We start from the raw sequence: 26,495 nt of genomic DNA, 5'->3' as shown, positions 1-26,495 counted from the left end.
ATCTCCACTTTCATATTCTTTTTATGCGAAAATTTACGAAGAAGGAAAAATAGATGGTGCCCTGCCCCGGCCGTCATTAGTAATGTTGAGATGATGTTTTCTACCACAGAGTGGCCCAGGGCAACGTCACACTTTGTCGGACTGTCACAGAAGAACGGTCGATGCTTGTGTGTGTCCTAAAAAATTGGTGGTGGGGGAGGGAGTATGGTTTTCTTTATCCAGATGGTAATTACGGTCTTGTGACGTACCTTCCACTGCTAGTCCTGCTAAACCATCGAAGGGTCTTAGAGAAGCCGGGGTGCCTCTGCCTTAACTGCTCTGCCAGTCAGATGTCTTCGGCATACGCAGTCCTTAGCCCTGCTTGTGTTAGAAACGCAGGAAGGAGAACGGTACCTGTGACCACGCAAGTTTTGTGCACACTTGTGAAAACGAGTGACCGCTGTTGAGGATTAGGAAGATGTGGCGCCTCGGTTGCAGTGTCCTTCGGAAACCAGTAACCACAAACAGGTCCCGATGAGCAAGGACGCAGCGGGCTTCGCTCTCGCCTCCAAGTACCTGGAAGCTGTTCACTTTCATTATCTGTTTCTTTTACAGTCCATCAATATTATGGAACTGACTTTACAGAAATATGGAAGTTATGAAAAATTCGAACAGGCCACCGGGGGCAGCCTGCTATCTAAAACGCGCATCTGGAGTCACGTCAGGAGGTACATGGTGAAAGAAGGCTGCATGGGTGAGGTACGGATCGTGAGCGAGCCCGGGCGGCTGATCTCGGCGTTTTAGCCCAGTCAGTGCCACGCGGTTTTTGCTACAGGTTTTGTTTTCCCATCCGTATTTAGCTCATTAGTCATTCCAGATGTCTCACTAAATACCAGTAGTTTTCTGTTGCATCGTTGTTTTTTCCTTACTACCATTTCTGCATGCCTTGTGGTGTTATATGAATTATTGTACGAAAATTGTTCACGAAGAGATTTACCCTAGTATTCAGTCTCGAAATGAGAACCGGCCCAGTAGTGAATGGGCTCTGGCTCCTGCGTGTCCCTTTGCATCATTTTGGCCCGGAGACTGTATGTGCGAGCGCAGCGGAGGCGCAGCTCCCGTCCTCCGTGTCTCCCTCAGCGTCGGCTCCTTTCCTTCCATTACCGTAAAGCTTCTAAGTTCCCAAAGGCTCAAAATTGGAAGGGTCAGCAGAGACTGGCCCTGCATTTCATCTGCTTGGTTTCTAGGAGATTCACGGTGGTGTAAATGAAAGAAAAGGTGTTCATTACGGATCCATTGTTTTCTGTGAAAGCCTTTTCCCCTCTGCCTTTGCATTTTGTTTTACCTGTGCGTGGTTTCTCCTGTTGCTCTGTAGATTGTCGTTCACCTCACGGAGGACCTCCTTTCCCGAGCTTCGATGACGGTAGTTAATGGCTGCCCGACGCTGACCATCAACGTCTCCACTGCACGGGAGCACTGGCTGGAGGGGATGCTGAGGCACGAAATAGGTAGGGCCAGCCCCTCCCCATCTGTTCGTTCCTCACCTCAGAGGTTAGCGTCAAAGAAACGTCCTTTTATAAGGGGAGTTTTCTTAGAGTATCTGGCAAAAAGTAACGAAGTTGTTAGGTTTCACTTAAACTAAAGCTTGGATGATTAATGTCTTGTTTCAAGTTATATTTTAGGGCAATGTGTAGCTGTGTTAAGCTTAGAAAGTCATTTACCCCTGGGGATTTGAGTTTCCTGGCCTTAAACTGAAGGAATTGAATCAAGTGATCTCTGAGATTCTTTTCAGATATCAAGTCTTTGATTCTATTTAAAAAAATAAATTGCAATAAAAGTTATACCTCCCCTGCTGAGACCTGTGTGCCTCCTGCAGGCAGGTGCGCCTTCACACCGAAAGGCTTCAGAGTCAGGTCAGCTCCTGCTTTGTTTCGCTCTGTAGGAGTGCATCGATTTGGTTTTGGAACTGTCGGCAGGCTCTTTTGGGAGAATGGCATTTCTTGTTTTCCACGTGCCCTTCTTCTCCTTAGGCACTCATTATTTTCGTGGTATTAACAACCTTCAGCAGCCGTGGAACAGCTGGACTGGCCGTAAAAAGCACGAGCTGAAGCCAAACAATCCCACAGAGGAAGGGCTGGCAAGTCTTCACAGCGTCCTGTTTCGAAAAGACCCTTTTTTGTGGAGGGCTGCCCTCCTCTACTACACTGTCTATCGAGCCAGCCAGATGTCTTTCTGCGAACTCTTCAGAGACATTGGAAAGTTCGTCAAGGACCCCGGTACCAGATGGGATTACTGCGTACGCGCCAAGAGAGGATGGACCGACACCTCCCAGCCAGGTGGGCGTCTCTCGGCTGCAAGTTTTCTGGCCCACTGGGTGGGTTACGTCCTAATCCACCAATCAGAGAATTCACTCACCTATGAGAAAGTAAACCTTTGTTACTTGAGGTCAGCGTTGCTTTTCCCAAGCCACGTTCATTAGCTTTATTTTTTTCCTATCTCATTTTGAAAAATGTTAAACCCACAGAAATATGGGAATAATGATGGAATGAACACTCATACGCCCTTCCTATAGATTCGCCAGTTGTTAACATTTTGCCATTTTTTTCTTTCTCTCTCTGAGTTTAAAAATACCTTTATTGTGCTCTAATTCACGTGACATAGAATTCACCCATTTACAATGAACAGGTTTGTGGAGTATTCATAGTTGTGCACCCATCACTGCTACCTAATTCTAGAATGTTTTCATCACACCAAAAAAAAAACTGGTACCCAAACTGTTTTCCAAAGTGACTGCAGCGTTTCACATTCCCACCGGCAGCGTGTGAGGGTTCCGGTTGCTCATCTTTCTCAACTCTTGTTTTGTTTTTCATTTTGAGTTGTAAGAATTCTTTGTACATTCTAGATGCAGATCTAGATATATCATTTACAAATATTTTCTCTACTTCTGTCGGTTGTCTTTTCACTTCCTGTGGCTTTTAGAAAGTAATTTGTACACTTGACATTTCATTTCTGAAAATTTGAGCATGCATCTACCTAATACAGTATCATTGTCACACTTAAGAAAGTGAGCTTTAGTTCAGCAATGTCAGCTAATACACACATAGTATTTCGATTTCCCCAGCCGTTCCAAAAATTTCCTTTATACCTGTGTAAAAAAATCTAGATCCAGTCAGGGTTTATGCACTACTTTTGGTGGCTGTGTTTCTTTAGCCTCTTTTAATATGGAGCAGTCTTCTTCACCTTTTTTGTCAGGATACTGTTTTTTTTGTTTGTTTGTTTTTTAAATTATTTTTTAGGTGAGGCAACCCTTGGTTGACCTCACAGATTGCAAGGACCTTGTCAGCTTACAATCCCCCTTTTTTTTTTCCCAACACCTACAGTACCTGGTCTTCCCAGGTGGTCTCCCATCCAAGTACTAACCAGGCACGACCCTGCTTAGCTTCCGAGATCAGACGGGATCAGGCTTGTTCAGAGTGGCATGGCCATAGAGTAGATACTGACTTTTTTAAAAAGTCCAGGCCACTGCTCTTGTAGAATGTCTACAATCTGGATGTGTTTGTTCCCTCATGATTAGATTCAGGGAAATGTTTTTAACAAGGACATTACATAAGTGATATTGTACGAGCCTTCTCACCACAGGAGATGCTAACTTCCATCCTTTTAAGGTGGGGATTGTGAGCACCGTCCCTTGTCAAAGGACATTTTCCTTTTCCCCATTGTAATTAAGTGATCTGTGAGGTGATAGATACTGTGCAGATATCCTGTTTCCCAGCATTTCATCTGATGGTTTTAGAATCCATCTGTGATCCTCGCCTGAATCTATTAATTTCACTAGGGATTTCTGGCCCTTTTTTATTATCGTTTTTATGATTTGTCTAAAGAAAACGGAGGTAAGGAGTACAGGCACACCGCATGCTGATCTTCACAAGCAGTCCGTCTCTAAGTTCACATGCTGTTCTGATAGAAACGGTAAAAGCTGTTGTCAGCAGCTTTAATACTTCAGATTGCCCCCAAAGTTTTTGTTTTTTTTGTTTTTACAAAATAAGTAGATTATATCAGGCAATACAAAAATGCCTTTGAAAAAGGCTAGGAATTAGGGGATGCTCATTTAAGAATCACTTGTCTTTAAGAGTAATTCAATATATTAACAAATTTTCTTCTAAATGTATTTAAACCTATTTATGTAGAGCTTCGAAATACCTGCCCCAGTCTGTGAGGGTTATGTCGCCCGCCCAGCGCCCTGTAACAGTTTATCCCTGTGGTGGAGGTGTCTGGGAGCACGTGCCTGGGAGCCAGGACCAGGCGAGACAGGGAGCAGGGAGGAGGAACACGTGTCCCCATCTTTCCTGTGTGCAGCCCCCCTCCAGGCTGCTTCAGGTCACGAGTGCGTCTGCCCCGCCCCTTCTCTTCACATCTGCTCGTCTGTGTTCTAGATGCACGGAGCTTCCGTGCTGCCCTTGACACCCATGGACACACGTCATTTTTAGACTAGTCCTTTTTTTTTTTTTTCACATACTTTAAAAAAAATTTTATTGCTGAAAATTTCAAATGTATAAAAAGAAGAGTGATTAATGTGCTGAACCCTCATTAAGTATTACTCAGCCTCAGTAATTACCGGCATTTCTAACTGGCTCATCTGTTCTTCCAAGTTGTTTTCCTCTAGTATCTTAAAGCCAATCCCAGACACCACGTCCTTTTACCCGTAAGTACTTCAGTATGCGTCTCTGATAAGGACCACTTCTTTTCACAATCCCCGTGCTATTAACAAAACTAACAGTTTCCTAATATAGGACTCTCCATATGGTAGAATTTTAGTCTATTTAATAGAATAAACTTTTTTTTAATTGCAGAAGTTGTGTCGTGACAGGAGAAAGGTTCTCTTTGTAAATGTAACACTTTTTTTTAAAGTAGGCTCAGCTCTCACAAGCCCTTTCTACTTACCATGTCTGCGTCCATATTGTTTTCTATTTATAAACCTCCTTACTCTTTAAAATCTAGTTCTAACTCATGTTTTCGTAGGGAGGAATGGTATCAAAATCAGTTATTTTTAATGGGGTAAGTGGTGTTCGTTTTTTAAAAAACCAGAGGCTTCTGGAATCCCGTGTCTGCACGTTGCCCCCTGAAAACCCAGCTGCTCTGTTACTGCCCTCCCCCAGCCTCCCCTCCACTGCATCATGGGAGTTAAAGTTATGATCAGAGGGTTGGGGGGGAGAGTGGGATAATTATTTATAAGAGTCATATATTTAAATTACTGGTGTTTCTTCATAATTAGGAAAAATGCTATCTTAATTGTGGGGAGTGGGGTCTGGGAGGAGAGTCTAACAGGGGAGCTTCTAGTCCCCACGTTACCCCGGCCCTTCCCGAAATCTGACATTTTACGTTACAAGTCTATAGCAGTTAAATAAAAACAGACATGGCAAGTGCCAGTCTTTTTAATACAGACGAGACTCTTGCGGTAAAGGGAGTATTCAGGTTAGACTCTAATTACTTGGTAATTTTTTTAAACATCAGAAAGTAAACTTCTTCTGGTTCCTCCAGGGTGCTTCAGTAAAGACCAGGTGTACTTGGATGGCATCCTGCAAATCCTCCGATACAGAGACACCATCGACTTCCACCTGCTGACCGCCCTGGGGAAGGCGAGTGAAGCCCGTGGCACAGGCCCCACGCCCCCCGGGCGCCGTGTCCTCCAGCTCAGCTCTCTGATTCAATATGACTTGGGGTCAAACCGTTTTTACTTCATTGTGGGAATAAGTTTCCTGTGTATGATAACGGGAGGGAAGAAATGTGGTTCTGTCATGGAAACAAATGTCTTTGAGGACAGTAAGAGATAAAGAAGGAAATAGGAAATCTGGGAATATATTATGTAGTTTTATTTTCATTTTTACATCTTTTTTTCTAAAGCATTTTAAAGTACGTTGTAGATACTTCCCCCCTTAGCACATCAGCATGTGTCTCCCAAGAACAAGGGTATTCTCTGACATGACCATATGAGTTTCTCATTTTTTGGTCCAGTTCCACTTTATTTTAAATTGTTTTTTAAATTAAATTTATTGGGTAACATTGGCTAATAACATACAAATTTCAGGCGCACAACTTCACAGTGTACCATCTGCGTACTCCGTCGTGGGCTCACCACCCGAAGTCAGGTCCCCTTCCGTCGCCATATATGGCCCGTGACCCTCTCCATCCTCCCCTAAACACCCTTCCCCTCTGGTAACCGCCCTTCTGCTGTCTGTGAGTTTGTTTTGTTTGTCGCGTTGTTATATATCCCACCCAGGAGTGAAATCGTACGGTTCTCGTCCTTTTCCATCTGGCTTATTTCACTTAGCACCTTTCTCTAAGGCTGAGTAAATTCCATTGTATATATGTACATTTTCTTTATCCAGTCATCTGTCAAAGGAGACTTAGGTTGTTTCCATATCTTGGCTATTGCGAATAATATTGCATTGGATATAGGGATACATGTATCTTTTTGAATAAGTGTTTTTAAATGTTGGGGGTAGATACCCAGAAAGGGGATTGCTGGGCATATGATAGCTCTATTAATTTTGTGAGGAACCTTCAGACGTTTCCATAATGGCTGCACCAGTTTACATTCCCACCAGCAGTGTATGCGGGTTCCTCCCCAACACTTGTTATTTCTTGTCTTATTGATAATACTCGTTCTGTCAGGTGGGAGGTGCTGTCTCATTGTGGTTCTGATTTGCATTTCCCTTAGAACTAGGGATGTTGAGCATCTTTTCGTATATCTCTTGGCCACCCTTATGTCTTCCTTAGAAAAGTGTCTTTTCAGGTCTTCTGCCTATTTTTTAATCAAAGTGTTCTTTTTTGTTGTTGTTGAGTCATATGAGTTCTTTATATATTTTGGATATTAGCCCTTTATTGGAGGTATTGTTTGCAAATATCTTCTCCCATTCGGTTGATCACCTTTTTTTTTTGTTTGTTTCTTTTGCTGTGCAGAAACTTTTTAGTCTGATGCAGCCCCATTCATTTATTTTTGCTTTTAGTTTCCTTACCTTTGGAGTCAAGTCTACAAAAACCGCTCTGAGACCAAGGTCCATAAGTTTAGTGCCTATGTTTTCTTCTATGCATTTTATTGTTTTAGGTCTTATATTCAAATCTTTAATCTCTTTTAAAGTATAATAACCCTGCCCCCGCAATCTCAGTTTTTGTTTTTCATGACATTTTTAAGAATCCAGGACAGTTTTCTTAAGAATTCCTACAATCTAGATGAGCGGATTGTTTCCTTGTAATTAGTTTCAGGTTAAACATTTTTGCCAGGAATTCGACTTAAGTGAGTTGTGTATGTCCCATTGCATCACATTGGGAAACACTTAATGTCATTTTTATTATTGGTAACGTGTGTTCAATCACCTGGGTGAATTAGTTACTGCCAGGCCTCTCCATTGTGGGGTGCCTGCCTGTCCCCCGTTGAATAGTAAGTAATCCATGGGTCAGGCCCGTGACTGCTCTGGTCCTCACCAGCGGTTTGAGGAGTGGTTTAACATCCACTGGTGATCGCTGCCCAGATCCGTTACTGATCTGGCGGTGGCAAAATAGAGAACACTGAAGTCTGTGACATCCGTTACATCGCACTTCCCTTTTTCCTAGTACTTTTACGTCCTTATCCTTTTTCATTCACCCCTTCCAGTGGCTGCTCCTGTGTTTTTTGGACGTCTCCATGTTTTCTGGCCAAGTACAGTGTTCTGAACTCATACTTTTCCTACCCAAATCTGAGTGTAGATATTTTTCCAGGGAAGCCTTGATTTCTTTCAGTGGGAAATGGTATTTATAAAACAAGGTCTAAGCACCAGAAGTGCTCACTGCTCCTGGCCGATGGTGCTTTTAGATCTTTTTAGTGAGCAAATCGCGTGTGTCCTTTCTAAATTGTAAGGGCATTCTCTGCAGATGAGTACCACAGGCTCTCCTGCAGCTTTGTTCCTGTTCTGTGTATCTCCCTTCTCGTAAAACGAGAACATTAATATATTTACTCATTCTCTCCTACAATAAACTTAAGAATGGTGTAAGAATTACTAAGCCATAACAATAATAACACTTTCATTATACTTAATGGTGTAAATACTCAATAAAATAAATAATTTTAGTAACTAAAAAATAAATAAAACAATGAAAAACATATAATAAAAAACAGATATAATATGAACATGATTTTTGATTTAATGTCTTCTTACTGAGCCAAGACGCATATTGATCAGAAAACAGTACCATTTAAAGTCAGCCATGTTTTGGAATTTAAAGTTGCAAAGATAATTTATGGAACTTAAAAAGTTTCACCCCTAAACTTAATATAACTACCTGTGAGAGATTGGGTTCTTACACAAGCAAATGAAAAGATGGGAAATTTTAAATACTACTTACAAAACTTCAAAATAAAAGTGAGACTTTAACACAAAACGAATCATTATATTTCTCAAATTAAAATATAAATAAAAAATAGAAATATAGAAAATGCAACATATAATTATGATTTTCCTAATTTAATAATATATTTATATTTTAGCTATTTTCTTGAATCTTTGATTTGTTTAGGCTTAGAGTCTCACACACATTTTTTAAATTTACTTGTATAATTTCTAGACAAACTGAGTAGGTGCAAGATAGATTGTTAAATCAAATATTGACTTTTAAATTTTTTAGTATGGTTAATGGAATAAGTGGGCAGATACATTCTTATTTAACACAGTAAAGAAGTAGAAGCCACTGATTTTTGTTATTTTGCAGGTATTAAAGTAATTAGTAAAACAAGCCACATAAGTTTTACTTAAGACCCAGAGAGAAGTTGTTCTTCAAAATGTAACTGGTAGTCACATTGAAAATTGACTCAACTTCCTTTTTTAGGTCTCTTATGAAGACGTGGATCGCCTGAAAGGGTTGGCAGTTACTGAAAACACGAGAGTCCCTCACTTCCTGCAGGACCGTGACCGGTACATGGAACACTTAGAGAAGATCATGGAAGTGAATGAGCTGGCCGACAGGGAGCTGAAGGGTCTCATATGTTAACTCGCGTTCTCGCGGACCCAGCTACGCTGGATCTCCATGTATATTCCCACGTAGGTGCACTTAGCACCAGCAGATTTAAAAAAGAAGAATGACTGTTTACATGAGTTTTCTGAAGAATGATCTGCAGTATTCAGCTGAATCTTTAGGTTAAGTGCAAACCTTAAGCTATTTCCCTGAAATGTTTCTACAGGCTACAAGGGAAGGTTACTTGTTTTCATCTGACTCTGTCGAGAGTCATATGAAAATACTGCTGATGCATATTTTTGAAGGATCTTCGTCAAACTGAGCGATGACTTTCCTTCTTCCTGAGCAGTGTGGTCTCAGGGCTGCAGCCTGGGCACCACCATCAGCTTCAACTAGAGGTTGAATCTAGTGCCGTTAGACGCCATGGTGATAGTTTATTTGAATATGGTAATTATTTTCCTTTGAAACATTAGTTTTGTTATGCTTCCCAAAACTAGCTATATCTAAGACTTCGTATTCCTCTTAAGGGTGTAATTGGAAGGCGGAAGCAGTCTATGAGTTTTCATGAGTTCTTTATTTTACATGTTATTATTTCACCTCGCAAATTTATAGGAACTAACTTGGAGAGTTATCTCATTTTGTCCAGTTATCCCTCAACTAAACTCTGTTTCATTTGCTGAAACATACTTCAAAATTTTAATCAAGTTTGAGGGTCTTTCTCTCTCTGTTCCTTTATGTAAATGGTAAGTACAAGTCCCAGAGAGGTTTCTCTGCCTGAAATAGTTGGGTAAGAGAGGAGCTACTCATCTTTTAATTAAATGGAGCAACAGACGAGGGGCGGACTAGCAGCTGGTCTGCTTCACGTAGGAGCCGGATGTTGAGTGGGTGGCATCTGTAGTAAACTTGACCATGCTCTGAAAAATAGAACTTCTGGGCGTTGCCATTTGATAAAACGGCCTATTGATATCAGCCTGGTGTATTTTATCAAAATCTTTGACTTTATCGACCCAATAAGGACAGTTTGAATTTCAAAAATGAGTTTGCTTCATTTCTCCTGCCAAAAGCCTCTACACTTAGCTTTATAATTTATCAGTTTTGACATATACCTGCACATACATAATTGTGATCAAATGGTTGTTCAGACAACTTATTTTAATGATCAGAAAGACTACTGTAAACACCCCGTTCAAAATTGCTACTGTAATTTCTACCCAAAGCTGTTGGAGAGTTTATCTTTACCTCAGTTCAGGCTTAAATATGGTGCTAACACTGGCGGACGTATGTATACTGCAATGATCGGTCCACATTTGTGCTAGGAAATGATGTATTGGAAATCTTTTGCAGGCGAAGTTATGTGATTTTTCTCATTCACATATCTAGAGGGCTTGCCTTAGAGAAGAATGTTGTAGCAAACAGGATGTTCCCTAACTGGTGCCTGGCAGTTCTTGCAAAGCCAGGCATCTTGCCTTTGGCTGGAGTGGGCCAGGCCCGTGGAGCACTGAGGGCGCCCAGACACGTGTCACGCTGCCTGGAGTGTGGCCTGCGCGTCTCTCTGTATGGCACTCGCCAGACACCGGAAGACTGTTCTTGACCTTGACCCCTCAAGCATCATTTCCTTGTAGCGGAGTCATCCAGTTTCAGCTTTGTGTGGTGTTTTCTGACTTCATCTTCAAACTTAACAAAGGTTATTGTGAAACAGTGTCTTATTAACTGGAATTGAAGTATAGACAGAGATGGCAATATTTATGTCCTGTGACTTAAGCCCAAAGCTTGTAAATTCAACATTTGTAGGTAATTATACTGCTGATCTTATGTTATGGTTTAAATATAAAGGAAAATCACAGCAGCCTTAATTTCCTATTGGTAGGGTGATGTGCAGTGGCTATCATCTCCAAATTTTAAAATAGATTTATATTTCTCTCTGGAAAAGGAAAAACTTCCTTGCCTTAATTCTTTGGTATAAAGACAAAAAACATGAGCACTATCTAGACAAAAAAAAAAAAAAGACTCTAAATCACATTGATTGTATTGATATTTTAAAAGTTAGCAATGAACCAAAAAATAGTTTCAGATTAGCAGAGATACTTAAAGAGCTCTAAGCTTTAAAAGTTGGGATTAAAGATTTAATTAATGTTTATTATTCTCTTTCCCGAAACTGCATTAAGGTAGTTTTATTCCCCCCCAAAAAAGTTTTAATAAATAGAAAATTATAGCAGCAGTACTTAGGGAAAGAGTTGAAGATCATATTTATTTTAATAGTCATTTGTTCTCGGCTATTGATGATTAGGATTTCATCAATTTTGTCCTCGTAATTTTAACATACGATTGTATCAAAAAGAAATTCTGACAAACTTCGATTTTCACACCAGAGGTAATTGAAAGTAAAATTGTTTGCAAACATAAATACATAGTGTTCATTTCTTTATAGTTACATCTTTGTAAAAGTGTTTAAAATTTGTATGGTTGGATTTGTAAATCTTTGGGCATTTTGTGTCTAGCTGTAATAGAAATAAATAACCGCAAGGTTCTCACGTGAGCTCTGTGGATATGTGTGCGTGCACACTTCTGTTCTTTGAAAACCTAATTATATTTTTATTGAGGTATTTCTAGTTTTCTTACGTGGTAATTTTTGAAAGGACGATCGATCATGTTTGTCTTTGGGTATCTTTATTTATAGAGAAATATTACATGTGCCACACTCCACCTTCCTAATCAGCTTATAGTCTCACGGGTTGTAGGGAGAAGGGAAAAGGAGAGCTGGGTCATTTTGTCTTGATTTACTACCCTGTTCATTAAAACAGTCATGCAAAACCTGTGGAGCAGGATCTGCGCTGAGCGCCCGCGGGCCTCCGGCGAGGAAGACCAGAACTGCCCATGACCAGGCGAGGGAGGGAGAATGGCCCAGAGCCCGCCGGTCCCGTCCCTGACAAGTGCTACCGGAAGAACAGTGTGTGCAGCACAGGGAGAAAGATCACTTGCAAAGTGGTTAATACCACTCTTCGCAACGCTTGTGTCTGAAACCCGAGCAGCCGTGACCCAGGGGAAGGAGTGGGCCCCGAATGCAGCTGCTGGCTCAGCAAAGGCCTAGAGAAGAGCCCGTGAGACCTCCAGAGGGTAGAGGTCTTTATCCCTAAGGGTCTCGGTCTTTGAACGCAAACCTTTCCTGCACCTGGGGAACCCTTGCCAGCCGGCTGATTTCACCCATTTCCGTTCATCAGTTTCAGTAGCTAAAGGCATTAAAGGCTTGAAGCTGACGCCAGGGGGCGGAACTCCAGCGTTTGTCAGCGGCTGTGGCAGTGCGGTGAGAACGTGCGGGATTTCGCGCACACAGCAGAAAGGCCGTGTAAAGAGGAAGCACAAGGGCAGCCACCTGCAAGCCGGGGAGAGAGGCCTGGGACGTAGCCTTCTCTCACGGCCTGTAGGAGAAACGAAACCTGCCAACACCTTGACCTTGAACTTCTGGCCTTACCTGGGGGAAAGGGCACAGCAGAGAGCACGCAGCACTCTGGCCACTGAGGAGGGACTGGCGGACGTTCATTTCTTCCCCATTGGCCAGGTGTCGTAACTAACGATGGCCGGCTTCGGAAGTGACGTCAGCAACGTGGCCGAATGAGACGTCCGTCATTGTGGGCCCCCCAACAGCAACAGTGTGGCATCTGCCTGTGGACAAACCTGCCTCTGGGAGCTTCGGGATCTGGAGGGACATTGCCCACCTGGACGTCGGGTGACGGTTACCCAGACCGAGGGCCTGGCTTGGACCTTGCAGTGGCCCGTGGGCCAGCTCCGGTCCCTCTGGGCTTCAGCCTAGGAAACCCTGGAGAACACTTTCTTAGGCATCACCCACGGACAAGAGCCTTGGTGGCAGTCTAGGGTTCCAGTGGAGAAGCTTCGGTATGGCCCTGGAGCAGAGCTCCGTGAGGCTGGGCGCTGAAGGGAAGCAGCCTGACTCTGCCCTCAGCGCCCCTGCCCCGGGGCTCAGGGCCAAGGGCGATCTCAGCCCGGACTTTCTCCTGTGGGGAAGTGGGGAGTGAGTGAGCCCCCAGCTTCCACAGCTATGCAGGACGCTGCCCAAGAGGCCTGTTCTCTCTCGCCCCATCCGGAGTACTGAATCGTGCGCTGCCTGATGGGGTGGGAAGAGGCTGTGAAGACAGCAGGTCCAACTGCATCGTGGTCTCCATCAAGGAGCTGGCTCACGAGCTTCTGGGGATGCCTTCCCTGTGGCTGTCCACAGGAGACTGGCCCACAGGAAGCCCCTCCCTCTGTGGCCAGCCCCTGCTGTGCACTCCAAGTAGTGTCGAGAGCAAGCTTTGGCAGATGGCTAGTGAGCACGTACAAAAAGCCAGCCCGAATCTGCCGGCCAGAGACAGACCACGAGTTTGAGCTTTTGCTCCACTCCTGGGAAAACGAAAGAGGCCGTCAGCACCCAGCTTTGGTTACTGCAGAATCAGGAGAAGGCAGGCAAGCAAGCTTAGGGATTCTGCCATGAGAGGGAGCAGGAAGCTGGGCACAATCACCCATAGGCGGCCCATCTCTAGCAGGGCCAAGTGACGGCGTTTCTCTCCCAAAGGCAGTAGTGGCTGGAGGAGGTGGCTGTGACTCCACATACAAAGGCAGCAATGCAGAACGCAAGGAATGTGGAAAATCAAGGAACCATGACACCACCAAAGGATCATAGTCTTCCAAAGACATGGCGATCTGTGATTTACCCCATAAAGAATTCAAAATGGCTGTTTTAAGGAAGCTCAGTGAGCTACAAGAAAAAGACAGTTCAACGAAATCAAGAAAACTACGTGAACAAAAAGCAGTGTAACAAATAAAAAAGCAAATTCTGAGAGGAAGGCTACAATGAATGAAATGAAAATCTCATAAACATCGGAACCGATCAAGCAGAAGGAAGACTCTGAGAAGATGGGAGCTTTGAAATGATCCAGAGTACAGAGGACGAAAGAAGAACAAAGCCTGCGCGATCGGTGGGATGCCAGCCGGAGAAACAGTTCGCAAATCAAATTACTGGGGTCCCAGAAGAGGAGAGTGAGAAGGGGGCGGAAAGCTCATTTAAAGACGGAACGGTGAGAACTTCCTAAATGGGGAGAAATGTGGGTACCCAAGCTCCTGAAGCAGGAGTTCGCCCGCGCATTTCTGAGTGCCACCCCACGGCTGCCCACCGAGCCCTTCTTTTTCCCTCCGACTCTCACTATTTTATTTTAAGCTCGAGGTGCTGGCGATTCTTGCTGGTTGACCCTTATACATTTGTCACCTTAAAGAGCTCAAGAGAAGGTGTCACTGAAGTCTCCTGCAGGCCTAGTCCAAACTCTGTTTCCTCTTGGGTCCGATTTAAATCTCGCTGTCAAGTTTGTCATAAATTTTTTGAGATGAGCTGGGCTGTGAAGCAGTATATAAACTCTGCGTATAAATATACAGAAGATAGTATATGCTGACGTACGTTACGTACTTTCAGTCTTTAGATCGTCAATAATAATCTTAATGTGTCTGACACAAGCAATGTGAATGTGAGACGTGAGCAATTTGAAATTCAGCTGCTGTTTTATCTTCCACCGCTTCCTGACGTGATGACCTAAGACACTTCTCTGTAAAACTTCTCAGTGTTTTCCTTTTAGAGAAAAGGGAGGGAAGGAGGGATGGGGGAGACACCAGAACCCCCGGCCAGAGAGCTTTCTCGTCTCAACAGCTGGCCGCGGCCCCTCACAGAGGCCCCCACTGCATCTGCATCACAGGCGAGGCTAGGGATGCGTGGTTTTTGATGAAGCCCCAACGTTGCTTCGATGCACAAGGTCTCTGTGGCGTATTTAGGTCCTCTGTCCCAGACCCGAGATGCCTGCAGCTTCCAGGCCCGTCTCAGCCGCTGGGCTGCCCTTAAACAAGACCCTGGGAGCCATGCCACGGCCTCTGCCCGCACCTGCAGGCCGGGCGAACCCCTCCCATACACCGGTTCCAAGGGCCTAGGGCAAACGTCGCAGGGCGTGGGGTCAGCCATGTGACTGGATTTGTCAGGGTCGATTCTCCGCCTTGGGAACTGTGCTACATCCTGTATGCTCAGGACGAGAATTGGTCCCTTGCCTCCAGGATCCTTCTGGAAGCTGCCTGTGAAGTCCACAGGTCAAACCCGCCAGGCCGTCCACGGGGCCCGGTTGGCCTCAGCACCCAAACTTCTCAGTGTGACTGGGGCTTGCCCGCAGGCCCGTGAGAGCCCTCTGGGAGAGAAATGTGAGACAACTGCACTTCTAAAATATTCTGTCACTTTGGAGTTAGGTAAGTAAATAATGAAGAACGATGTTCAGGAAAATTCATTGGAAAAGTTCATAAAATTCCTAGAGCTCCCGTCACTTACCAGTTCCATAAACAGTAAGGATTTACTCGACGTCCGTCTGGAGATTGGCCACATGCCTCACCCTCGGAGGCCAAACCAGAACCCTAATAAACCACGTTTCTTCTTGATGCCTCAGCTTCACTGCTGTTCATGGCAGCCTCGGCCACCTTCCTAGGTGCTCTGTGAACAAAGCCCCCTCCACGTGGGGGTGTCTCAAAGCCTGGGCCTCAGGGCACCAGCCTCGGTCCGCCTGGGCCACAGGCAGACCCGAGCAGCATCCCACCATCGGATCCTCTGTGCAAGGGCACAGGACGCTGCGTGCCAGGAAGCTCCAAGGGCGACACCCCCGTGCCCCAGAGGGAAGTTGTCCCCCCAGCGGAAGGAGTCGGAGCGCCTGGGACCCACGTGCCCAGCGTGCCCGCCAGCACCCAGCCGCACAGCCGGCTTCGCCCACCATTTCCTGACTCCCTGTCCTTGGGCCCTGAGAGTCGGCGAATGGGGGGATTTTTATAGCCCATAAATTCACAAGATTCCTTGAAGCACAAGAACGGTGTCCCGCTGGCCACTTGAGGACATCTCAGAACTCAGAGCAAAGAAACCGCCACAGAATACCCGGCAGCCGCCAACTCACACAACGTCACATGTGCTCAGTCACCATCACAGTGAGACCTGAGTCCTTCGTGGTCTCCAGCCCCACAGTAGCCATTTAAGTAAATGATTCATCACGACGGAGAGGCGAGCCCACCTTCCATCACCGACTCCTGGTGGGAACTCCGCTTGCTGAGCGGACACCATTAGGCTCCCCAGAACCCAGAGCGCCATGTGAAGCCTGCCTTATGTGGTTTGGCCCCCAAACTCAGGAAAACGCAAGCAGGTGGGGAACATCTCCTGGGGCCTTTCCTCTATCCCTTCTCCCTCCTGCCCAGGCCACCTGGGACCGACTCCACGCCAGGTCAGGGCTCTCCAGGGGCAAAGCCACACCCTCCTGCCCGCCGTTCTCTCCAGCAGGCCTTTGAACTTCACTGTTCAGGGACCTGAATTTTCCATGTTCCTAAGTGCAACCTAACCACCCAGGCACCCAATCAGAGAGAGAGTGCCCCTCAACCCCGCCCCCCGGGGGCAAAGTGGGAACTGGAGACAACCTGGGAAGCAAGAGCCAGAGGCCCCCGGGTGCCCAGACAGCACCTCACCTCTGCCTTCAGAGTTTGTCCTCGCTGCTCCAGACCAGCAACCTGGCCGCCTGACTCTCTGCCGTCTGCTTTCCTCAGTCTGTATGCTGGCTGCGGGGAGACCAACTCCTAGGTCCCCCACGGAGACACAGCCTCCCAGTCAGTCCCCAGAAAACAGGAAGCCACAGCAAATGACCCCCAGCCTGTCCCTTTTGCATTATCCCTGCCTGCCTTTGTCAAGGCCACCCGTTTTCCACAGCCCTCCTCCTCCGCTTGACATGTCCCAGGCCAAATGCACTCATCAAGGGAAAACCTGAGGCCTTAATGCTCCCCACCCCAAACTAATCAATTTACTAATTCATCGTAATGGATGGACGTCCGCAGGTGAGCTCACCTTCCATCGCTGACTATTGATTGGAACTCGGCTTGCTAAGCAGACACAATTAAGCATCCTCAGAACCCAGAGCACCACGGTCCCCCCATCCTGCTGGTGGCCTCCCTTATGTGCAGCAAACTCCTCGTAACCAGGGCCCTCCCACCTCGGTTTTGAGGCACGCGGTCTGGTTTTCAGTCATGGCTTCAGCCCCCCTGCACTCCAACTCTGTCGGGCCCCGGCATCTGAACCCGTGCCCACCTTTATGGTGCCACTTCACACATAGGGGCCTCCTGGTGCTCGGCTGGGTGCTGCCACTCATGTGCCAGTTTTCAAGGATACAGAGATGATGACGTGAGCTTCCTAAGGCTGCTGTAACAAAGTACCACAAAATCTGGGGGCTTAAAGCAACAAAAATGTATTGTCTCAGCTCTGGAAACTAGAAGTCCAAAATCAAGGTGTCATCGGCGCTCTGCTCCCCCTGAAACCCTTCCTTGCCTCTCCCAACTTCTGCGGTTGCAGGCTTCGGTGCATCGCTCCAGTGTCTGCCTCTGTCATGCCAGGCCATTCTCCCTGTGTCCTTGTCCCCCACTTCTCTTACAAGGACCCCAGTCATATTGGATGAAGGGCCCGCCCTGCTCCGACATGACCTCGCCTTAATGGATTATATCTGCAGTAACCCTATTTCCAAATAAGTCACATTCTGAGGTGCTGGGGGTCAGGACTGAACCATAGGTTTTGGGGACATAATTCAACCCATAACACAAGATACCAGGATCTCTGTCTTCAAAAAACCGTTGTCATCATGATTATCCTCTTTAACAGTGGGCCAGACTTCTCTGGGCTTTTCTAGATGTTTGCAGTCTGGCCAGTAGGCAGGCCCCTGAAACCAGTGTATTCTGAAGCGTGAGTGTCCGTGGAGGGATGTCCCGTTCTTGACGGGAGCACAGAGGACCAGTCATGGAAGGCTCTGGAAGGGCAGGTTCCCCCACCCCTCATCCCAACTGCCTGGATACTTATCCTACAGGCACCTGAGCACAACTTGTCCAGAGTAGAGCTCCGCGTTTTCCCCACACCCGGTCCTTTTCCTGATTTCTTCACGAAGATGAGGTTCTCAGAGGCCATGAAATTGCCTTGGGATGTGTGGGCGAGACCGCGGGAGAAGTCACCGTGTGCCCACAGCCCGCTGGCTCTGCCGCACATCCCAGGTGCTTTAAGACCAACCTCCATGGTGTCTCAGGGCATCCCTGATGTTGATAAAATGATCGCCTTTTACAGATAAGTCAGCACAACGGTTACCCCAGGCAGATGTGGCTCCAGCTCCCACGGAGCTTATTATGGTCCAGCCAGGCACCCCCGGGGCTGCTCCAGCTGGTCAGGCAGAGTCAGCACGGGAACCACGTCCTCCTGCCACTCAGCACGGCCCCGTGGAGCCCACCTCTGCACAGGCTCCCTGCCCCGACCCAGGCGTGGCCACCCCCTGGCTCCACCTGCTCCAGACGAGCATGAAGCAACGCGTGACATTACAAACCCCAGGACCCCGCACTTGCCTTGCCAGGCTCTGCTGTGCACCGCTGCAGCCTCGTCCTCTAGTCGCTCTGCACAAAGCCTGCACGGGGTCCCCCTTTTCTTTAGCCTGCTGCCTTTTGGGATCTGGCCTTTGGCTCCGTTTAGTCTTTCCCCCATAACGCACTATGAGCTTTTGCCACCGTGAACTATACTTGACACTTCCGTTCCCTTCCTCCACGGCCCTGCCTCAGAGAACGCAATCTCCCGCTCAGCCACTGCGTCCCCCAGCCCTGCCCATTCATGTCCCAGGTCAATAGACCCCTTCCCCACAAGGACGCCTCAGATTCGCCCCCAGGCGAGTGCAGCCTCCGATTCACATAGCGTGTCATATTTCCGCCACACAAGACTTAAAACAAGGCCTTTGGAATCACACAGAGCTGAGTTTGAATCCCGACTTTGTCAAATACCGGTTGTGAATCCCATGTAGGTTCCTTGCCTGTAAAATGGGGGCGACAGCCTCAGCCTGGAATCCTTGATGAACGTCCTAAGGTTAGCTGTGTAAGTCACAGGTGTCTGACACTGGCAGGAAGCACCCATTCCCTTCCAGGTCCCTTCCCATCCTCCTCCACCTCCACTCCCCGTGCCTGTCTTCAGCCCTGGCGTACGGGTTCCTGAAGACCTCTCGGGCTAAGCGCGCACACCTGAGGGTGGGGCGGGGCTCTTCCTGGGAGAGACAGACATCCCTGAGAACCATCACCTGGGAAAGGCACCAGGTGTCAGGCAGGAGGCCAGACTTAAGGGACATCCTCAGCCAGGCAGGGGAGCGCATGCTGTCATTCCGTGCTCACTCTGAACTTCCTTCTAGATGTCCAGACCTACCTAAGGGTCTTCCTGAGCCGCAGGGCTGCTGGCCTCTGCCAGGTGAGGCCAGGCAGGGAGACCCGCATCCACCCCACGAGCGGCAGATGAGGAAGCTCTACCTCGTAGCCACAAAAGTCAGCTTTTATGAGCCCCTCGGTGGTTGCTTTGCCCCCGTAAGCCTTTGTCAAGTCCGCCTTCCCTGCCCCAGCCTGGGCTCAGCTGTGGGGCAGGTGGACGTGCCAGCAGCAGGGAGGGCCTGCAGTGTGTGAGCCAGCTGCTCTCGCGACATGCTGGCTCAAGCGCTGTGCCTTCCAGACGCCCCATAGAAAGACCGGACAAGCCAGATGCACTGATGCCCTAGGAGAGCCTGACAGTGCCTCGCCCTGCCATCCACCTGCTGGTCGCTTGTCACTGTGCTTGGAACAAACCAAAGGTGCGCCCTGTGCTGCCCTGGGAGCAGAGTGACCAGGGACAGTGCCAGCGGCCGTGGAGCAGAGTGACCAGGGACAGTGCCAGCGGCCGTCTCTGACCCTCAGGGAGCCTTCGGGCCTTTGTCAGCGCAATGCAGGGCCAGATGGTCAGTATCCATGTGACAGATTCCATCGGGTGGGGTCTTCGACTCCAGGGCCCACTTGACCTAGGGCTGGGACAGGATCACCAACCACTGGGAAACCACAAAGCTCATGTCTGGTTGTGGGGAACAGAGAGGGCCTCAGGGTACAATGTAAACAATAAATAATTACAAGTAATTGTGACAAAGGCTGCTACTTGACTCTCCTGCCGTGTCAGGGCCTTTGAGGCGAATGCAGCCCATGTGACTGGCCCTGTGTGACCGGCCCTGTGGTCAGACGCTGGCGCCAAGAGCTTTACTAAGTTATTTATTCTTCGCAGCCCTGAGGGGGTTTAGCTTCACTTAACAGATAAGGAACCGGGACTCGGCCAGCCAAGCCGGATGCACAGGGCCTGCAGCTCGGACACGCTATCTACAGAGCAGTGAGCCCACGCCTGGGTCCCCAGTGAGAAGTGCCACCACGCCATCCCTGGTGTGAGTGTATGTCCCGCAGGAGCCCCTGGCCAACTCCTGCACAGAGCCTGGGGGCCGAAGGCCTGTGCTGGGGCCAGAGCTCGGCTTCTAGCCTGCACTGTGCTGCTCGTTGAGGTCCCCGTCCCTTACCTTCTCTGAGCCCCAGTTTCCTCGTCTGTAAAAGGAACAGATAACAGTACCAACTTCATTGGACTCTTCTGAAGAATCCAGCAGTTAGGAAGGTACAGTGAGTAGGACAGCAAGGAGCCCATCAGCGTGGTCAGGGAGAACTTGGAAAGGGGGCCATTCAAGGTCAGTGAGCTATGCTGAAGCCTCTCATTCCTTTCCTCTGAAAACAACCCCTGTGTGGCCTCAGGTGGGTTGAGCTTACGTCCCATTCCAGAGATGACGCCGCGCGGGGCGGCGTCGCCGACTCTGACACCCCAGGTGTCTGGGTTCTCGCTCGCTCTGAGATACCTGCACGACGGAGAACTCCAACCACGAGACCCAGAGAAGCACCCAGGAAGCGATATTCCTGTGGCTTTGGAAGGACGCAGCCTCTGCCGAGGGCCGGCTCGCTGGGCTTCCCTCGGCTCCCCCAGGGCAGTGGCGAGGGCGCCACGGCTTGCGCCCAGCTGTCTGAGGCCCGAGGGCTCTGGCCGTCCTCCCAGTCCCCCTACCACGTCTGTGGACGGGAGGGCAGGGCCGGCACGGTGGGACCGAGGGAGGTGGCAGTGGGCCCTGCTGCACGCAGGGGGGACAGGAGCACCCTGATCTCAGGACCTCCAGGGGCAGGAGGATCAGTGGGGCAGGGCAGGGGGGATTTGGTCTCCAGAGGTCCCCCCGTGACCGAGAGACCAGGGAGAATGCTTCAGCTCGGTACTGACGCCTGTCAGAGCTTTCCTAGCACGTGGTTCCGGCACCCACCCCACCCCCTTCCAGAACCCGGTCCAGCTGCAGGACCCTCTGTGGCACCTCCAACAAAGTGGCTTCGCGGTTGGGCCCCTTCCGGACAACCCTGGGGGACCCTGGGCGGCAGGAGGAGGAAGAAAAGAAGCCTTTTCTTCCCGTAGTTTTGATGCAAAAACCAACGTGGCTAAGGGGCTTGGGGGACCCGCCCGGCTGGTGGACGCGAGTGGATGAGGCCCCGAGATGGGCCGCTTGGCGGGAAGCTCCCTTTCCCACCCGCCCTGACCCCTCGCTCGTCCATCGAGGCTCAGCCGCACCAGGGCCCACACCGCCAGAGGCACAGTCTGAGCCAGGGGTAGACTCCCCTCGGAGTGGACACGGCTGATGCCCAGGCCCCCTCACAGCCTCCCCAAAGGGCTTTTGTCCTTGCCCAGGAGCGGTGATGCTCCTCTGAGCCAGGTGGCCCAGAAGATGGCCTCTGGTGGAAAAAGGGCCCTTTTTACTGCCCACCCAGCCCGGGCCCAGGCAGCTCAGTGCACACTGCCTGGTGACAGTGGCTTCTGGGGACTGCCCACCCAGTGTTCAGTATGGAGGGACGAATCAACCCTCAGCATCCGTGATAAACTGGGATAACTCCGGTAACCTCAGCTCGTGACTCACACATTCACCGTCAGTGCTGGTACTGTCACGGCATCAGGGCTGACAAGCATAGAGGTGACGTGTGGGCATGGGCTGTGGGCTGGGTTTGGCTCCTGTCTTACTCGTCATGTGATCTTCAGGACGGTCAGCTTTCTAAGCCTCCGTTTCTCCAGCTGCAAATGGCATCATAATCCTGGGCTCAGGGGGACCTACGGGAGCACCCAAGCTGGCTCAGGGAAGGGTGCCTGGTGCCAGTCAACACACACCTGTCCCCTGCCACCCCCTCCCCCTGGAGAAGGGCTCTCGCTGGAAGCTGCCAGGCTTAGCATCCTGTGCCTCCAGGAAGAGCAGCCAGTCCCCAGAACAGCAGAGGGAGGCTGGGGGCTGGGAGCGGGTGGGGAGCCAGGGAGGGTGACAGAATTCTTGTGCGGCACAAGGGGACCTGTGCCGCGTCCGAGGCACAGACGGAGCGGCAGCGCCTACGATTACCTAGCACGGGCGCCCCGGAATAAAGGACGAGCCGAAGGGAGGCGATGACCTAGAGATTTTATAGAGTCTCGGGCAGGCTCCCCGGAGCGGGTGCTTTGCGATGGGGACCCCTCCAGCCACAGCCCCACAGGGGTGTCGGAAGTGGGCGCAAACCCCTGGGCGGGGCCCCGACCCCCTGGCTCTCACTGCGGAAAAGCAGGTTCATCTCCATTTCTTTTTTCAAAACAAAACTAAAAGTCAGCGCTCCAAATACGGGGGCAGAGCAGAGCGCTCAGTCACAGTAAAAAGCTTCATGTCAGCGGCAGCCAGAGCATCGCTGAGTGGGGCCGAGGCGAGGGCCGGCCTCGCTGCCCCGGGGTGACCGCCCGAGCGCCTGGCCCGCGCCCTTCCCGCCTCTGCGACTGTCCTCGCCAAGCCGCGCCGCTGGGGTCGGCGGGTCCGGGGACGAGGAGCCGTGTCCGCTGTCCGCTGGGCCTCTGCCGGCGACCGTCCGCCCCTCCGTCCGGAGTCGTCCGCAAAGGCGGCGGGGACGCCGGGATGACCGCGCGGCGGCTTCCAGGGAGGGCTGCGGGGCCCCGGGGGCCGTCACCGCTCGTGCTTGACGCCGGCGTCCCCCCGCTCCACGGCCACCCCGCCGCCGCTCCGAGGGCCGTCCCTCTTGGCGCAGTCCTTCTCCGCGTAAAACTCGGCCAGCACGGGGCAGTGCTCGGACGCCACCCCGCCCCAGGACCAGTTATCTGGAATCCAGGGGTTCGTGAGGCCTTCCCGCACCACGGCGCAGTGACCTGAAGGGAAGGGAGAGGAGACCCAGAAATCAGGGCGGGGGGCCGGGCGGGGCCGACGCCGCGCATGGCCGGGCGGGTGCCCGGACCACACGCCTCAGCGGCCTGGCTCGCCGTGCACGTGCGATGTGTCGGCCACGCTGATCCCCTGGGCAGGTGAGGGTTTACCATGTGGGCACCGCAACCACCCGGTGCAGGCTGTGCCCCGCGTCACACACCCGTCGGCCTCTGGCTGACCTCCTTGCTAGCCGCCCCCTCACCTGACCAGCCAGAGGAAGCATCTGACACAGGGACACAAGTCTCACAAACATGTCCAAGGCGAAGGTCCTAGTTTACAAAGCAATGACAATAAAGGTGGTGGTCATGGGGGTGGGGGGTGCGGTGGATAAGGTCCAGGAAAAGGGTAAAAAAGGGAAAATTATGGAGGTGTATGAGAAAGTAATGGTATTTAAAAAAATAAAGATTTAGAAATATATGAAGCGGGAGGTACATCTGGAAAACAAGGAGATGGTTACAAAGCCGACACGGGGCACTTAGAAAGCGCTGCTGTGGCCACGTCTGTCAGTGCAAGTGCAGAGGCCTGGCTCTGGCTGGAGCTGTGGCCTGCCCGGGGGACAGTTCCCGGCTCTGGGACCTCTCCCTGCACTCACTTCTCCCACGGAACAGCCGGGGGCAGGTGGAGTGATTTGTAACTTCCTTCCGGCCCTGCATCCTCAGGCTCGCAGCCTGTCTTGCTGAGAAGCTGCCTTTGCCCACCCCTCCTGGTGGCCCGGGCAGGCTGGTGGCCCGGGCAGGCTGACAGCCTCAGTCTGGCATGGCATGCACTTCTGCCATCGGGATCTCGCCTAGTTTCATGATTGTCACCCCCCGAGACCACGTCTTTCATCCTTCGGATCCTCCCACGGCACAGTCCACAGGAAACCAGTGTCCGGGACTGGAAATCCTAGCCCTGCGGGCCTCAGGCCTGGCCGCATGTGAGTCCCACAGCGGGCCCCCAGAGCCGGCGCCTTTAAATGTGGAAATGTCTCGCAGGGTGTAACATGCAGCCGTTGGTGTTTACCAAACCCCAAACAGGACTGGGAACCACTGTTCTTGCCTTTCGGTGAAACGCCCTACTGTTACCTCCATATTTGTTTTCTGACCCCAAACAGTAATCTCAGCAGGTTACTGGGATTTTTTGCGGGGGAGGGGCTGCTTTTCAGCAGTGAGGTTACCCATGACACACACCCTGGTCCTTGTGGGGTCCTGTCTGAAGGACTTCTCCCACCCTACAGTGACACTATGTGACATGTCTGCTCACCTGCAACGCTGCTCCTTAGAGCATTGTCGCGTGTCGGTAAACCTCAGGCCACGACAGAGCATCTCAACGTGACGGCTCGAGGAACGCGTGCTGAATGACCACGCGTCCTAATACCAGGGGGCGTCATCAGCTTACTGCGAATACGGTCTCTGCCGGCCCATAACCGGGTCTGCCCGGGACACGCTCGGTGTCCCCTTGCTGCAGACCGGTGGATGCCTTGTAATTATTTGTCACACCCACCTTCATTCTGAAAAGTGGCTCGGTCTGAATGATGTTTACACAGGATAACCCCGTAAATGACCGCAGGGGAGGTACGCTGACTCCCGACTCCCACATGACCCCCACAACCCGGAACCGTCAGTCCAGACAGGGAAAACCAGTGGCTTCCGCTTTACCTGTGAAAACCTTCTTTAAGCTTTTACTGATCCACACGTTGTCCAGAGACTTAGAGCCTTGTGGGTTCTTGGTGCTGATGTTGGTGAAGGTATGGGCAGGAATCAGGGGATGGAATTTTTCTTTCCTCAGGATGTCGTGGTCACTGCTGTCTGGCCCCTGGCCAAAATCCCCTAAAACGACCACGTCTTTTTCTCCTGGAAGCAGAAGAAAGGAAGTCAGGCAGGGAGGAAGCGCTGGGAAGCACGGCCAGCGCCGACCACAGCCCGTTTAAGGGGCCCGTGAGTCTCCGATGTGACTCCCAGAGTGAGAGCTGCAGCACGGTTACCATCCTTCCAATTTTCCCTGATTCCTGTACGAAAGCCCCCAAACCTTTAAGAGTAGGTCAGTAACATGCTTGGAAGCGAAGGGTGGTGTGATGCTCATAGCACCCGTTCCAGCTCACGAAGACCTAGGAGTCTTGTCCCGAAATGGAACAAAAGCTCAGCAAACCCTTATTGAGCACAGAAGAAAGGCCGTGAAAAGACACAGGAAGGAGGCGGCCATCTGCAAGCCCAGGAGAGAGGCCGCAGAGGAAGCCGACTGTGCTGACACCTTGATCTTGGACTTCCAGCCCCCAGAACTGTGAGACAACACATTTCTGTTGTGTAAGCCACCCACTCTGGCATTTTGTTATGGCAGCTCTAGCTGACTAATACAGGGCCAACGTGGAAAGCTTTTCTCTTTAAAGTATTTTCAACATTTCTCCCATGATCCGATTTACACTGGAGTAAGCGGGATCATTATGGAAGGGCAGCGGACCCCAGCCAGGCTCTAACGAATTCCCATTGACTGCCTGGCCACGACTTTGCGTTGTGAGGTTCCCCTCAGGTAGTCATGTGATCACAGGGAGCAGTGTCTCTGTTGTACTTTGCAAAGGAGGCTTTAAGGAAAGCAGGTCATAAACCAGAGCCGGATGTAGCTGAGACTCGGCAAATCTTTTTCCTTGATATGACATCTTTCAGTAATAATGGCCAGAGGGGACGTGATCTAAAGTGAAATGACAGAAGCCACCAGCAGAGAGCGCTCGTGCACTGCAGAGGACCCTCCTCTGGGGGTGTGATGGGATGGACAGCTTTCCTGCAGGCCACTGTGTGGCCAACAGATGTTCCCCTTGCACTAGGTGGGAACAGCCTTGGCACCCAAAGCAGAATGAGCCTAAGCTGTCTTAAGAAATCACTGCCAACCCCCGACATGAAAGCCGCCTTGACAATAATATTAACAACTCCTACCTGGCCAGTGTGAAGGACCATCCACTGAGCCCTCACCATGTGCCCGGCCCTCTCTGCAGGTAAGTATGAAGCTGAGGCCCTGAGAGGTTGACCGGCCCACGCAAAGTCACTGAGCCGGGGGTCAAGTCCAGGGCTCTTCACATAGAGCTATGATGGAAGAGCCACGAGGACATGGTGGCTTTTGTCACGGAATCCCAGGTGCCTGGACCAGTGCCCACTGCAGAGTGGACACTCAGCAAACATGTGTGGACTAAATGAGTTAATGAGGCACGAGACAAACAGAACTCAAGCGCAGTTTATTCTTAAAGGGAGAGGAAGATGCTATATTTATTGACCAGCAAGGAAAACCGAAAGTTATAAAAGACAGAGACAGAATTTTCCCTAGAATAAGAGAGATTTTCTGGGGTGTAGACCTGAAGAGGTTTGGGCTGGAAAAGACAATTCTGAAACCAGGAGAGATGCTGGTTGTCCTGGGTCAATACAT

General features: G+C 50.0%; 2 protein-coding genes and 1 pseudogene across 10 annotated transcripts in view; 1 reads left to right on the top strand and 2 right to left on the bottom strand.

The window, feature by feature from the left end:
* Window positions 1–11,500, top strand: part of MATCAP2 (microtubule associated tyrosine carboxypeptidase 2) — a 34,230-nt gene extending 22,730 nt beyond the window's left edge. For 6 of the 8 annotated variants that reach the window (XM_039862760.1, XM_039862756.1, XM_039862754.1 and 3 more), the window contains 5 exons: window positions 595–738; window positions 1,355–1,487; window positions 2,010–2,315; window positions 5,518–5,615; window positions 8,839–11,500. In XM_039862760.1, coding sequence (XP_039718694.1) covers window positions 595–738; window positions 1,355–1,487; window positions 2,010–2,315; window positions 5,518–5,615; window positions 8,839–9,000 — 843 coding nt within the window. In that variant the 3' untranslated portion in view covers window positions 9,001–11,500. The other 2 variants (XM_039862757.1, XM_039862758.1) reach the window with 2 other exon arrangements.
* LOC120602501 (uncharacterized) lies at window positions 3,351–3,469 on the bottom strand (annotated as a pseudogene).
* Window positions 11,501–22,305: 10,805 nt separating the features above from the next.
* EEPD1 (endonuclease/exonuclease/phosphatase family domain containing 1) overlaps window positions 22,306–26,495 on the bottom strand; it is an 89,630-nt gene continuing 85,440 nt past the window's right edge. For both annotated transcript variants that reach the window (XM_039862750.1, XM_039862749.1), the window contains 2 exons: window positions 24,743–24,937; window positions 22,306–23,050 (listed from right to left, as the gene is read on the bottom strand). In XM_039862750.1, the coding sequence (XP_039718684.1) occupies window positions 22,851–23,050; window positions 24,743–24,937 (395 nt within the window). In that variant the 3' untranslated portion in view covers window positions 22,306–22,850. The remainder of the gene's footprint in view (window positions 23,051–24,742; window positions 24,938–26,495) is intronic.

Source organism: Pteropus medius, unplaced genomic scaffold (genome assembly GCF_902729225.1).
Source record: "Pteropus medius unplaced genomic scaffold, Ma_sr-lr_union100, whole genome shotgun sequence".
Lineage (NCBI taxonomy): Eukaryota > Metazoa > Chordata > Mammalia > Chiroptera > Pteropodidae > Pteropus > Pteropus medius.
Note: the sequence above shows the minus strand (reverse complement) of the source record. Positions and strands in the feature narration are given on the sequence as shown.